The following is a 14,091-nucleotide window of genomic DNA, read 5'->3' as shown; positions in this document are numbered from 1 at the left end:
TGTTTTAGGCGTTCACTGATTCCCACCTCGGAGCTATTCCTTATTTGCCGAATTTAAGGGGCTACTTGGTAGGACAAAAAAAAAAAAAAACAACACCTTTCAGCAGCGTAATAAGCAACAATTGCATATAGTTGGGGGGGGGGGGGGGGGGTTACTTAATATTGTGCAGCTTTTTGATTGTGTGAGGAAAAAAAAATATTGCAAAACATCCCGTTGGAAAGGGTTTGTTTTGTTCACCAGAAAAATATCCTCTGTTCAGAGAATATATCTAAATGATGTTTTTTTTTTTTTTTCCTAAATCATGTTTATGATGCTTTTAGATATCAATAAAGTGTTTTTGGAAATCAATTCAACTCCCATGTTGCTCAACCTCTGTCCTCTGCTCTCCATGCAGACGTTCCAAGGGGCCGCTTCTCATGGGTGCTACAGCGCCCCCTGCAGGAGTTCGGACACATTGAACTCATTCATGCTTTCATATTTCAAACCTGCTTCACTGCTTCCTTTACTTTTCCTATCAAAGGCATCATTTCAACTTTGGCACCATCTGCTGGAAACAAAAGTCATATTTAACAATACTGTATGTGGCACTCATTGAAGTCATCCTAAATGAGTCTTTATCCCTCAAGTGGGAGGATGTAACCTTGCTAAAATCTCGCCACAAGCGAATACTGATATTTTCCCAAACAAAGTCCTATATTGAACGGAGTGCCTGATGACGAGCTGGCAAGATGAAGCATTCATGAATACTTCCCGAAGACAAACGTTTGAGAAACAAAAACCTTCCCTGCTGATGGGATAGAGAATCCCTGAAAGCAGATATTTGTTCAAGGAAACAAAGCACATGTTTGTTTCTCTGGGCTTCGCTTCCTAATCAAAGCTTCTAATTAACACAGTTTCTTTCCACTTAGTGGAGATCAAATACTCACAATTATCAGTGCAAACTTTGATGAGGTGGCATCCCATGCATTCATACATGGAACAATAATCTTCTTCTTGGGCCTGGTTCAGTGCACAAGCAGAGTTTAGTGAAGTCCGCGCTGTTGAATTGTCCCATTCGCTCTCAATTTAACAAGCAAGACACGTCCTTGATGGACTCTCAATCCAAACAAGAGACAAAGCTGAGCTCAATCGATCAATTCTTTGACTATTCTGTGACTCGTATAAATATAAAATCATTGCGGTTTTATTTACACTAGAAAGCATCTTTAATTGACTAATATAATCAAAATTGTCGCTCTAGTATAGGGAGGTCTAAACTTTTTCCACTGAATGCAACAAACAAAAAAGCAAATAAGAGGAGGCCATGTCCGTTTCAGTTCATGAAACATGCTAAAGCGGACTCAATATGCTGTTAGGGTTTTGGTAGTGAATGAGAGCTTTTCTGTAGTGTATGAGGATGTTTCAGTAGTAGAGCATTTTAATAGTGTGTATGAGAGCATGTTAGTGTTTCAGTAGTGAGTGAGAGCATTTCAGTCTTGTGTATGTGTTTCAGTTGTGCGTGAAAGCTTTTCAGTAGGCTGTGAGATTTCAATTTGCGTATGCAAGTGTGTGTGAGAGCATTTCAGTAATGTGGGAGTTTTTCAAGTAGTGTGTTTTAGATTATTTTTTTTTTGCTAGTATTTATGAGAGTGTTCCAATAGTGTTTATAAGAGCCTTTCGGTAGCATGTAAGATTTCAATCTTGTGTGTGCAAGTGTGTCAGTAGTGGGTGTGAGAGCATTTCAGTATTGCGTGAGAGCTTTTTAAAAGTGTGTGAGAGCGTTTTAGTAGTGTTTATGTGAGCATTTTTGTACTGTGGATGAGAGTGTCCCCAGTTGTGTGAATGTGAGCTTTTCAGTATAGTGTGGCAAATATTTAATTTGTGTATGAGAGCATTTCAAAATGTGTGAGAGTGTTTTAGTAGTGTTTATGTGAGCATTTTTGTACTGTGGATGAGAATGTCCCCAGTTGTGTGAATGTGAGCTTTTCAGTAGTGTGAGAATATTTAATTTGTGTCTGAGAGTGTTTCAGTAGTGTTTATGAGAGTGTTCCAATACTGTGTGAGAGTGTTTCATTAGTGTTTATGAGAGCATTTCATTTACTACTGTGTATGACAGCCTTCCCAGGTGAGGAGATGAGAGTTTTTCAGTCGTTTGAATGAGAGCATCGCCAGGCGTGTGTTTCAGTAGTGTTTGTGGGAGTGTTTCCATAGTGTGTGAGAGGTAACCCTGACGGCCTCTCACTCAACCAGGCAACGTGCACACATCATGATTTGTGAGGCTCTGACGAGACGTGACAGGCCAGCTCGCTCTCAGAGATGCACGAATTTGCTCCATTTTTGCTTCACTGGAGATTTCTTTATTTCATAAAGGACAATGGTGTCTTTCTTTTTCATTCCCTACGTTGCACCCTTCTCTCTCTCTCTCTCTCTCCCTCTCTCTCTCTCTCTCTGTCTTTCACACTCACATTCGCACACTCACATACACACGCACACAAAGCCTCGCTGGCAGACACACGCACACTTGCTTGCTGTCATGCTCATTTTGATGGTAATTAATGACATCACCCTGCGTGCGGTGCATGGTGGTGGTGTGTGCATGTGTGTGTGTGTGTATTGGGGATGGGGGGGGGACGGGGGGCTTGGGGTACATTTGTTTGTTGAGCAAACCGTGGGAACAGGGAGCTCTCCAGGGTGGCGAGTCAGGGCCTCCAACAATACATATGCTGTTGCTTTTCACCCAAACACCCCCAAGAGAATCATCAGGCCTTTTTTTTTTCTTTTTTTTTTTAACATTTCTTCCCTCCACATCTTGACAACGTTCGTTGGCCGTTGTGGCAATGCTGAATGAGAATTTAATGTCATCTCTCTGTCGCTGCGACTCATGTGCACTAGTTATGTTATGTTCATTATATGGAATGGACGACCAGACACACGGCTGTGACACCCTTGAGCAAGACACCAATACCCTGAACTGGGCACTTAAGCAACCCCATAGGCTACTCCAGTGTGTGTTTGCTCAAATGCAAAAGTCAAGTTTCTTGTAGATCAGAATCAGAATCAGAATTGGGTTTTATTGCCATGTAAGTGAATAAATTTCACATTACTAGGGATTTGTCTTGCATGGCAGTAAAAACGATTCTGATTCTGATATACAAAAAAACTTGACCTAGATGGATGTACATAACCTCCCAAAAAATTGTCAAGCAAAAAAACCCAAAAAGAAGCAGAAATTGCCCCCAAAAATGTTAAGAACAATTCTACAATTTCATAATTAATGTTTGGCTACCAATTAGTTCACCCATTCAATTTGTATTGCACATATTTAAGGCTGCTTGACATTTTTTGAAAGCATGCAGAGAACTGATGACCCGTACCAACCCATCAAAACCCTCTCCTGCTATTAATATTTATTTTTATGGTGCTCGGTCTGACAGAGGTCTTGACCCCTGAAACTTTCTACCCCACCCAATGGACGCTTGTCAGATGAATAAAAAATAATGTGTTGGAACTTGGTGATGTCTGTGGAGTGGAGGAGAAAAAATCTATCTATCTATCTATCTATCTATCTATCTATCTATCTATCTATCTATCTATCTATCTATCTATCTATCTATCTATCTATCTATCTATCTATCTATCTATCTATCTATCTATCTATCTATGTATCTATCTATCTATCTATCTATCTATCTATCTATCTATCTATCTATCTATCTATTGTTCGAGCTTGCTATGCTATGCTATGCTATGCTATGCTATGCTACGCTATGCTATGCTTTCATTTAATTTCATTTATTTGTTTATCTTTAAAAATGGCACAGAACATATTAATGAACATTTACAAAGGTAAATATGTATGGGATTATAGCCGTTTGACTAATTTGCGTCCCATCGGCAGGAAGGTGTCCAAAGTGAGGAGAGGAGAGAGTAAAAGCTAATTAAAAAGAGAGTAAAAAAGTAGTAGACAAAAAAATACATTAAAACTAGTGTTATTACCATAAACTGCTTAATTGTATTACATTTCTATAACAAAAGAGAGGATGACATTAGAGACAGCTGGAAAACTGCTTTCAGCCCATATTATGTTGACGAATCTGATTTGCAAGTAGCCGTGCTCTAAGATGCCTGGAAAATGATGCTACATTTAGCGTTTCCTGTATTTTGCTCTGTACGCGGTTCAATGTTTGTGATGAACGATAAGAGAAGGTAGATTGACTTCACTGTCAATGTGGCGTATTTTGCATATGAGTAGTTTTGTGCCAAACATACCTTTTGGCCCCAAAAAGTACAACCTTGTTTTCTATATAGGTGCGCCTATCTGTGCAACCACATTTCTTCTATTATTCATCATTTTTACTTTCCATCTCAAATTTTTTTAAATAATTTTTTAAAATTGAATTGTGGAGGTTAAATAACCTGGAATTTAGTTAGGGCTGTGAAGACTTTTTTTTTTATCCACTCACGGTACTATAGGCTGCCCTAAGTAAAAATGAGTTTTATGAGGTCCATGTTTTTTACAGAGAAAATCCGGGTGGAGCCCAGATGGAGGGCGCAGACCGCTCCAATCAGCTCACAAAGGTGATATAATTGCCGGGGCAGGGTGGGATGAAGCCACAGCTTTTGGAGTTCTCCACTCTCCTCCTTTCCCCTTCGCACCAATTCTCTCCAAGTCTATACGCGCTGATTATCCTCCCCTCCTTCATTGTTCCATTATCCCCTTGCAACAACAGGCCAATTTGTCCCTCCAGCTTGGCTCCCGCCTCCTCCCCCCTGCTGCGTTATTTAGCCCCTCTCCTGCACTTCAATGGCAGGTACCGGTCAGAGGACTTCCACGGCATCTCGGCTATTCCTCAACGTCCCTCCTCCCCTCGCCAGCAGCCTTTAATCTGATTACAGGGCTTCTGCAGTCTTTCAGAGGCCGCCGGTCCCAGGGGGACAATAGCGGAGCAAGTGGTTTCACAAACACTCTCGGCAGGCTAATATTATTCTCAAAAGGTCCTCTATGGGTAAAATCACTGAGGAGAAACATCTTTCACTTTTTTGCCTTGAAAACATGATGAAAAGGTTTGGTTCTATTATTTATTTATTTTTGTATTTTCTTTTAGATATACCTGTAAAATTGTATGACTTTAAAAGACCAGATCATCATTCATATCACGAAATATGGGTGAGATTCAGTTCATTCAATTAATTCAGTTGTGCATTGATGGTGGAATGTATTATGCTGGCTGTATTCTGTAAAAATTTTTAAAAAAGTAATTTTTTTGGGATGACTGAAAACAAAGTATCATCATCCGAGAGGGACTCAGCGTCGAGTCGCTGCTCCTCCACGTTGAGAGGAACCAGTTGAGGTGGCTCGGGCATCTGGTTCGGATGCCTCCTGGACGCCTCCCTGGGGAGGTGTCCTACCGGCAGGAGGCCCCGGGGACGACCCAGGACACGCTGGAGAGACTGTCTCTCGGCTGTCCTGGGAACGCCTTGGGGTCCCGTCGGATGAGCTGGCTGAAGTGGCTGGGGAGAGGGAAGTCTGGGCTTCCCTGCTAAAGCTGCTGCCCCCGCGACCCAACCCCGGATAAGCGGAAGAAGACGGACGGACGGACGGACGGATGAAAATAAAGTGTGTCATATATCAATAAAGAAACAAACCATCAGGAGAGTTATAAACCTCTCTGGTTGAGCGTTGTTATTGCTATAGGTGTGTATTTATTATTATTATTATTATTATTATTATTATTATTATTATTATTATTATTATTTTAATAAAACTAATATTTAAAAAAAATATTTTTTTTTATATGATACAATTAAATTTAATAAAAACACATTAAAATGATGCAAAATAATGTCTATTTTTAACCACCAAATACAAACAAGAAGTAAATACAGGTGGGTCAATAAAATGTTTGACCTCTGACCTTGAACAACAACATGATAGTTAACGTGTATGACCCCATCAGGACGTTTAGTGCGACATGCAGCATATGTCCTCGCTGTGCATTAGGAGTTCATTAAGTCACATTCCATTGGTCAGGAAATGACCCCACTGACTGACCCACGCGCACCTCGTTACCATCACAATCAGCAACAGACCACAAGCAATGACCTCAATGAGAGGTTCAAATAGGACTCCATGATAGTGCGCCTCCTAAAACATACAGTAATTATTAGTGCTGTCAAAGTTAAAGCGTTAACTAATTAATTAATCACAAAAATGTATTGCATTAATCATGTATTAACTCAGATTAATCGCAAAATTAATTTTGACCACAGATTATCCTTTATCTTGACAGTTACGTTAAAGGTAGCGCAGGTTGTGTTTGAGCAATACACATCACTACATGCATTAAAGTATTTAATAAATGTTTGCGTATGACATTCAAAATATTTGTTCATGTCAAACTATTTTTTTTCCATTTTAAATGATGCAAGTTAATAACTGATTAGAAAAAGAGGAGGATGGGCGTGTGGAAGGAATAAATAATTTTGAAGACGTCCTGATAACAATAAATGTAAAAATAAAAAAAAAACATAACAGGTACTCTTTAAATTTGGTGGACAAAAAATGTTGATTAAAAAAAGCCTTTTAAATTAAGCGATTAATCAAAATTGTAAAATGTGATTAATCTGATTTGAAAATGTAATCGTTTGACAGCTCTAGTAATTATACAATTCAATAGAAATTAAAGAATTAATTCATTTTTTGCCATCAATTTTTGTTTCAGTTTAATGGACATTGTGCTGCCTGGACATATGTTTTAGCCCATCGTTGGCGGTTTGAATTGCTTGTTAGCATTAAGCTAAATGGACTTTCCGAAGGTGAAGGTATGTGGTTGATCCGTAGTGGCTGGTATCAAAAACAATTGAAAGAAAATGCGTTGGTACTGTGTCGAATCCCAAAAGTGTGGTATCAGACAACCCTTGAGGTCATCGTAATTCTGGATTGTTAGAAAAGAGAGAGAGAGAAAAAAAAGAAGTAATTCTGGATTGTTACACTTAAGCAACACTTCGGTAATTTATTCAAAAATTGTTGTCTTGCTTGTTCTTCAACTTTTGCCACCTTACGTTGATTGTTCATCCTTACCCGTGACTCTTACATAATACTTTTGGAGTTTTGAGTTGAACTCTTGAGATTTTATCCACTTGCTAGTGTTGGTGACGCCAGTTTGACCATACTGATAAGATGGTGCTTATCTGTGTCCTTTTTGGAATGCTTTGTGTGACAGGAGAATTGACACACGCCAAGATGAGTGGATATTTTATTTCAGTTGACTTCATCATCGTGATGTACGTCTTCTGTCGTCAGATTTATCAACATGACTCATGTCCACCATTAACATGGAATTCATCTCTTCATGTATACAAGTTTTAGTATGGCCAAGTAACTGTCTGCATGTACTTTTGACAAGCTATTATTTTTTACGTCTTTTACATTATTTTCCCATTAAAGCATATTCATTTTAATGCCTGTTATGGTTTTGTATCAAAACAATTATTTACCACTTTAATCCCCGAAGATAAACACAATATCAATAAAGCAATAAAGTGCAATAAATAAAATAATAGGACATCTTTAATTTGCATTTACAAGTGATTGGACAATTTGGAACAGAAGAATAATGCATCAACGATACGGCAATTGAACACACACTGCGTCAAACATAATCACAAAAACTCGAGTTACCTAAACAAGTACGCGTGCTTTACAAGGAACAATTTGACTGTTATGTACACACTTCTTACAAACACCTTCATCTCAATTGAAAGAAACAAGAGTTACAATTTTCAAGTGCATGTATCGCAATGATCTCAACAAATACCTTTTGAAAGATGGATACACACGATGCAAAGATTTCAGACCTCTTCTCGTGTTCATAAAGGATAAGAGATGTGTTTGCGACACTTGGAAGTAAGTCATTCATTCACACTCGCACACACAAACTATTTCACACATCCAAATATCAAATATCACATTTCACAAGTTAAGCTTTCCATTGCCAGGTTTTCCTTAGTCTGAGGCCATTTTAAGTGTCTATCTTTTTAAACTATTTGTCAAGTTCTTTGTGATCATCCATGACTAGCTCTGCTCCACAGAGAAGTTGGACTCAGATCTGCAAAATAAAATATAATAAAATAATAAGACACATAATATAAGCAGGCTTCCTGTGAGGAAAGATATTACAAAGAGTGACTTTACAGCTCTTGGTGCTTGTTGATCATGTGGTTGTTGTACTCCAACACCGGAGGGATGCTCTCCTCTTCCTCCGGGACCTGCAAGCCCCCCAAGACACAATCAAGCTTGTCATCATCATCATGAGCTTTTACTCCAGAGCAGCGTCAACCCAGGCCCGCTCACGGAGCTAGAACGCCATCTGGCGGTTAGGAAGCGCACTCACCTCCCAGTACACTTCATCGTCGAAGCAGTTGTCGTCAGCAGGGTCGCCCCAGATTGGGATCCTGAGGATGATACCTGGAGAACCACAATGAAGCGTTTGATTTTTCAGCTTTCAAGAGATTCCAACTTTTACATGCTCCATGCCCCGATAAAACTTTTAAATCAGTGCTTTTCAACATTTCTTGAGCCCATATATTTTCAATGAGAAAAAAAGAATACACAAGTAAACTATGTACCAATATAAATACCTAGTACACAGGTGTCAAACTCAAGGCCTAGGGGCCAGATCTGGCCCACAACATCATGTTATGAGGACTATGTTTCTTGCTAATTGTTTTTGTGGATAACAACTCTAAGAAATTAGATATTTAAAAAAAAAATTGTATCAATTTCCCCTTTAAAATACATTAAAAAGTAGTTAAACAACCATTTTTTTTTAGTGCATTCTGATTCCAGACAGTGTGACTCACCAACAAGTGCTCCTCCCACGAGCCCAAAAGCGATAGCCACACACGTGCCAGCAGCCTGGAAGCCCCCCTGCGTGCCCACAGACCTGCCCGCAAACTTGCCTTCAAAGTCAAACGTGTCGATCAGTCTGGAGGAACACAAAGTGATGCTTAGCCTCGCAAAGCTTCCAATGGCTTCCATCACTCTTGGCTATTTTTGCCACATCGATACATAGTCTAGACAATATACTGTATGATGTGACTCACACATTAAATGGGTGACAGATGTGTGAGTGTGCAAGCTGCCTACCCCTGCTGACTGTAGACACTTTCAGTGGCGGCAGCAGCAACAATTGCGCCAGTAAAGCCACCAAGCATGCCCGGTACAGCGTGCAGGTTGTGGACACCACATGTGTCCTGCAATTTCAGGTATTTTTCCAAAAAGGGCTGAGAAGGGAGAAACATTATACAGAAAGTTTTATTATTACATGTAGACTGTAAACAATTGGACGTGGCCATTAATAACTCTTTAACTACCTGCTTCAGTAATCATTATATGATGTTACCCTCAACATAGTTCATTCTGCAATATTTCTAAGCATTAAAAAAAAAAATTAATCCGTAATCTCAATTAGCCATTTTTATGATTTTATGATTTTTTTTTTTTTTTATAATTATCAAGTGCCGGTTCGGTAGATATGGAAGCCTTTTTTTGTCAGAAAGAAAAATAAACACTAGAAAATATGAGCACTTTCCTCCCTTAGTTTTCTACAGAAAATAGTACAATTAATATTTTTTGGGGGGGTTAGTTTGCTAACAACTTAGAGACTTAGCAAGCCTAGCAAATGAAACGAAAGGACTCGGCCTTCAGTAGCAACAAGGAATTTTCATTCCACAGCTACGTTTATCACTTGTTTTTGATTTTCGAATGATTGTACATTCCAAAAAGCACAACTCTAATCTGATAAACCTCGTGTTATAGTAATACTTACATGGAAAAGGCACGCTACCATTGTAGCACACGTGGCTAAGCCTGGCTTGTTTACAGTGCTAATGCTAGCTTTGTATTGTTAGCGCTGACATTTTTTTGAAGCTGGATAACATTGTTTGTGATTAATTTGTGACTACACACTTTCATTATTAAATGGCATTATATAGCCATGATAATTGCTAGCCGTTTTAAAACTGAAAACTCCCTTTTTGAGCTAATGAATGTGGAGCGGAGGTGACGAGCTCACCGAGATAAAAAGATATCCGAAAGTTGAGATGATGCCAGTGAGGAAGCCCACAATGAGCGCTCCGTACGGCATGATCATGAACTCAGCCGCAGTTCCCATAGCGACGCCACCAGCCAAGGTGGCATTCTGGATATGTACCTGTCAGGTGAAAGGTCACGTTAGTCATGGCTTCCTCATGTGTTGTTTTGCAACTCCTGAAGCTTACCATGTCCAGTTTTCCTCTCTTCTGTGACAAGCTGGATATGGCGACAGTGGTGAGGACGGACGACGCCAGGGCGATGTAAGTGTTGATGGCTGTTCTGTGCTGACCGGCGCCGTGGTCTGTGATGGCCGAGTTGAAACTGGGCCAGAACATCCACAGGAACAATGTACCTGCGAGACGACACAAGTTGGACGTAAGCAGCTGAGACTTAGAAAAAGCGTCCGTGTGAGGAAAAGACTTGTACCGATCATGGCGAACACGTCCGAGTGGTACTCTGATCCATTCATCCGTTTGCTTAGGTTAAGTTTTGGTCGATACAGAACCCAGGAGATGGCCAGACCATAATATCCCCCGAAGGCGTGAATGACCATGGAGCCCCCAGCATCTCTGCACTGTTGAAAATATTCACATCAGCATTATAAATGGAATTTCTGTGGTGCCTTGACATACAATTTTATTCATTTCGAGACACAAAAACATTCTTCAAATCATCTTTTCCCATTGAAATGAATGGAAATTCCACTTATGTCTTCCAGCATACCCCCCCAAAAAAACAACAAAAATGTTGTACTCCGTGTCTCTATAAAAACATACAATAATGACATAATTAAGTGAAATGTGAAGAATTACACTGTTTTTGTTAGCGATGTTTGCTTCTATTCAATTGACATTGTGCTGTTCCGTCTGGTGTGTGCATCTTGGCCACTTGGGGGCAGTATAATACAGACATAGAGGCACACACAAAGAAGAGTTTCACAACTAGTAAAGCTGCAATAATATTAGTCTTTTTCACACGTTTGTTTTTTGTTTCTTGAAAAGTGAGGATTTTGGAGGTGCAAGTTTCGGCCGGCACGGTAGATTGTGTTCACCCACAATGTTTTCTGGATTTATTGCTGAGCCCTTTCTGTGATTTCCCTTACACTAAGCATTCCTTTTTGCGCTGCAGTGCCGTTTAAGGGCCCGAAGATCACGAGCATCCAGTATGATTTTTTGGCCTTGACCCTTACACACAGAGATTGTTCCAGATTTTCTGAATCTTTGGAGGATGTTATGCACTGTTGGTGATGATTACTTTTTTGCAATTTTTCGCTGGTAAACACCTTTCTGATATTTCTCCACTATCTTTCTGCGCAACATTGGAGGAATTGGTGATTGTCTACCCATCTTCGCTTTTGAGGGACACTGACACTCCGAGAAGCTCTTTTTATACTCCAATCAAGTTGCCAATGGACCTCATTAGTGGTAACTGGTCTTCCAGCTGTTTTTTTTTTTTTATACTGTAAGTGCAATTGACTTTTCCAGCCTCTAATCTGTCCCAACTTTTTTTAGATTTGCTGGCACCATGAAATTTACAATCAACATATTTTGCCCTTAAAATGAAACATTTTCTCAGTTTAAACTTTTGAGCTGTCATCTATTTTCTATTCTGAACAAAATATTGAAATTTGGCACTTCCACATAATTGCTTTCAGTTTTTATTCACAATTTGTATAGTTTCCCAACTTTTTGGGAATTGGCTTTGTACAATGATTGTCCACGAGACTCACGTGTAGCAGGTCGAGGATGATGTACTCCTCCACAGCGAAGAGCGTGACACCAAACAAAGTGAAAACCAATGTCTGGACTGGGCTGACTTTACCCAACAGGGCACCGTAAGCAATCAGAGAGCCGGCACAGCAGAAGTCAGCATTTATCAAGCTGGAAAAAACATTGTGAAAGCACGTTCAATGTTCTTTTTCCTTTCTTTTGTCTTTTTTTTGTTTTGTTTTTTTAACAATGCACCCAGTTGCCAAACTTGAAGGCCCAGATCTTAAAATGAGTCTTAACTAAAGATTCCTCCTTGGGCTATGAGCAGAAAGAGGCAGCAGGACATCACATGACAGAAGCACTTTAAAACAATTACCTTTAACAGAAACAACTAAAAGCCCCACCTCGGCTTACAACATTCCTCTTACCTCTCAACGCCGATGGTGATTTTTCCAGTGTTTGGGTCAAGTGCGTGGAACCAGCCCTGCATGAGAAGAGCCCACTGCAGGCCGAAGGCAGCGATCAGGAAGTTGAAGCCTACTCCCCCAAAGCTGTAACGCTTCAGAAACGTCATCAGGAAACCGAATCCAACAAAGATCATGACGTGGACATCCTGGAAACCTGAAAATGCAAAGTCCTTGTTGAGTTTTGGGACAGTGTGTTACATTTATTGTTTTTTTTCCTTCTTTTTTATTTTATTTTAATTTTGTATTGATATTTTGTTCCTTCTTTTTCTATTTAGTTTTTTTTGTTTTGGCAGAATAATAATAATAACAATAATAATAATACTAATAATATATTTTTTACTTCATTTTTTTTTTCAAAAACAGGCTTCCATAGATAGAGGTTCATAGGTTAGAGGTTCTTATTTGAAAAAAGTATATATATTTTTTTACATAACCACTTAAAAGGGGCGTTTGCAGTTTTTTATTTTATTTTATTTTTGCATAATCGTAATAATTTTAACTGTTAACTGTGGAAACTCATTATCATAATGATGTGCAAGAATTGTTTTTTTTCGAATACTGTAATGAATTACAGTATTGCCAATCATTTATAATAGATTTGATTGCAATTCATTCATTTGAATATATATTTTTTTATGATACATAAATATAAAATTTGTATTAGTATGTATTTATTATATTCTATAACTTAGAGTGAAGCAGGTGGAATCCATTTTTTTCCTTAATAATAAATAAAACAATTATTTTTTTAAACATTTAAAAAAATTTGTCAAGAGTCCAAACAAAACAAAAATTGACATTACAGCTGCAATAATAACTTTTTAAAACTTATACTCACTAGGATATCTAAAGTAGAAGTCGTTCTCGATATCGCTGGTGATGTTGTTGGCCTCTTTGTATTCCTCCCAGTGAGCGTCCGACTCGTCATCGTAGCGGATGAACACTCCAAAGAGGACGACCATAGCGATCTGCCACAGGAAGCAGACGACGGGCAGACTGACCCGCACGTTGGTGTTCTTGCGGACATTGCAGATGGCCTCGCAGCAGTTGCCCATGGTCTCGCAGCAGTTGCCCATGGTGACCCGAGCTGATGATACTCAGCTGGCACCGCAGGTGAATTTATATGGAGAGGCGAGGAGGGGGCGGGTCCCGCTTCTTGTCCTGCTTGGCTTGCGAGCACATGGATAGTTGCACACCTCACCTGAGATGCACGTACACCACTCCTTTACCTGCAAGTTCTGCGTTTGGATCAAGGTTGGCAACATTCCTAACAAAGAAAGAAGCTCAGCAGAAAGGGCCCAAACACAATTCACAGTCCATTCTTTTAATTTTGGACCATGTTGTTATGATATTGCGTCAGAGCCCGGATTTGAACCCACAACCTCTCAAGCTTTCCACCACTTATTACTCATACACACTTGTGATGATGTTTAAGCATAGAAATGCGTTCATCCTACAAATGTGCAATTACTGATGACCAATTCCATGTTAGATTGCTGTAAATGAAGCAAGCCAACATAAATTTTTGAGTGTAATTTAATGCTATGTTTGACATGATTCAGCATCTTGTTTTGATCATTTCATCAACTCGAATCAACTTCTTGTAGACATGATTTTGTATAAAACCCTCCTCCTCACATGTGTGGGAGTCCATTCACGTGTTTGCGTCGTACTACTACCAAAAAAAAAAAAAGGCACCGCGACAACACGATCATGAGATTACAGATGAAGCATTCGTCACATGGTCTTGTTTGTGACTTTAGGAACATTCCAGATCATATCAGTTTCCTATATGTGCTCATTATTCAATTTATTACCTAACACGTGTCGCTGAGAAGAC

General features: G+C 39.4%; 1 protein-coding gene across 1 annotated transcript; it reads right to left on the bottom strand.

The window, feature by feature from the left end:
* Positions 1-7,531: 7,531 nt before the first annotated feature.
* Positions 7,532-13,350, bottom strand: rhcga (Rh family, C glycoprotein a). Its single transcript, XM_077563877.1, has 11 exons — positions 13,090-13,350; positions 12,213-12,405; positions 11,805-11,955; positions 10,502-10,649; positions 10,261-10,427; positions 10,056-10,193; positions 9,128-9,264; positions 8,842-8,966; positions 8,373-8,446; positions 8,174-8,247; positions 7,532-8,087 (listed from the first exon to the last, which is right to left on the bottom strand). Exons 1-11 carry the CDS (start codon positions 13,325-13,327, stop codon positions 8,054-8,056), a joined length of 1,479 nt encoding a protein of 492 aa, XP_077420003.1. The 5' UTR covers positions 13,328-13,350; the 3' UTR covers positions 7,532-8,053.
* Between the last annotated feature and the right edge of the window lie 741 nt (positions 13,351-14,091).

The sequence above is a fragment of the Vanacampus margaritifer genome, chromosome 4 (assembly GCF_051991255.1).
Source record: "Vanacampus margaritifer isolate UIUO_Vmar chromosome 4, RoL_Vmar_1.0, whole genome shotgun sequence".
NCBI lineage: Eukaryota > Metazoa > Chordata > Actinopteri > Syngnathiformes > Syngnathidae > Vanacampus > Vanacampus margaritifer.
Note: the sequence above shows the minus strand (reverse complement) of the source record. Positions and strands in the feature narration are given on the sequence as shown.

What these genes read in the sequence shown, in the direction of transcription:
- rhcga (XM_077563877.1), bottom strand. Translation starts at nt 13,327, where the DNA reads ATGGGCAACTGCTGCGAGACCATGGGCAACTGCTGCGAGGCCATCTGC. An exon ending in AGTGTCTACAGTCAGCAGGG is followed by an intron (nt 8,967 to 9,127) that starts GTAGGCAGCTTG and finishes GTGTTCCTCCAG; the next exon opens with ACTGATCGACACGTTTGACT. An exon ending in ATCAACAAGCACCAAGAGCT is followed by an intron (nt 8,088 to 8,173) that starts GTAAAGTCACTC and finishes TTTATTTTGCAG; the next exon opens with ATCTGAGTCCAACTTCTCTG.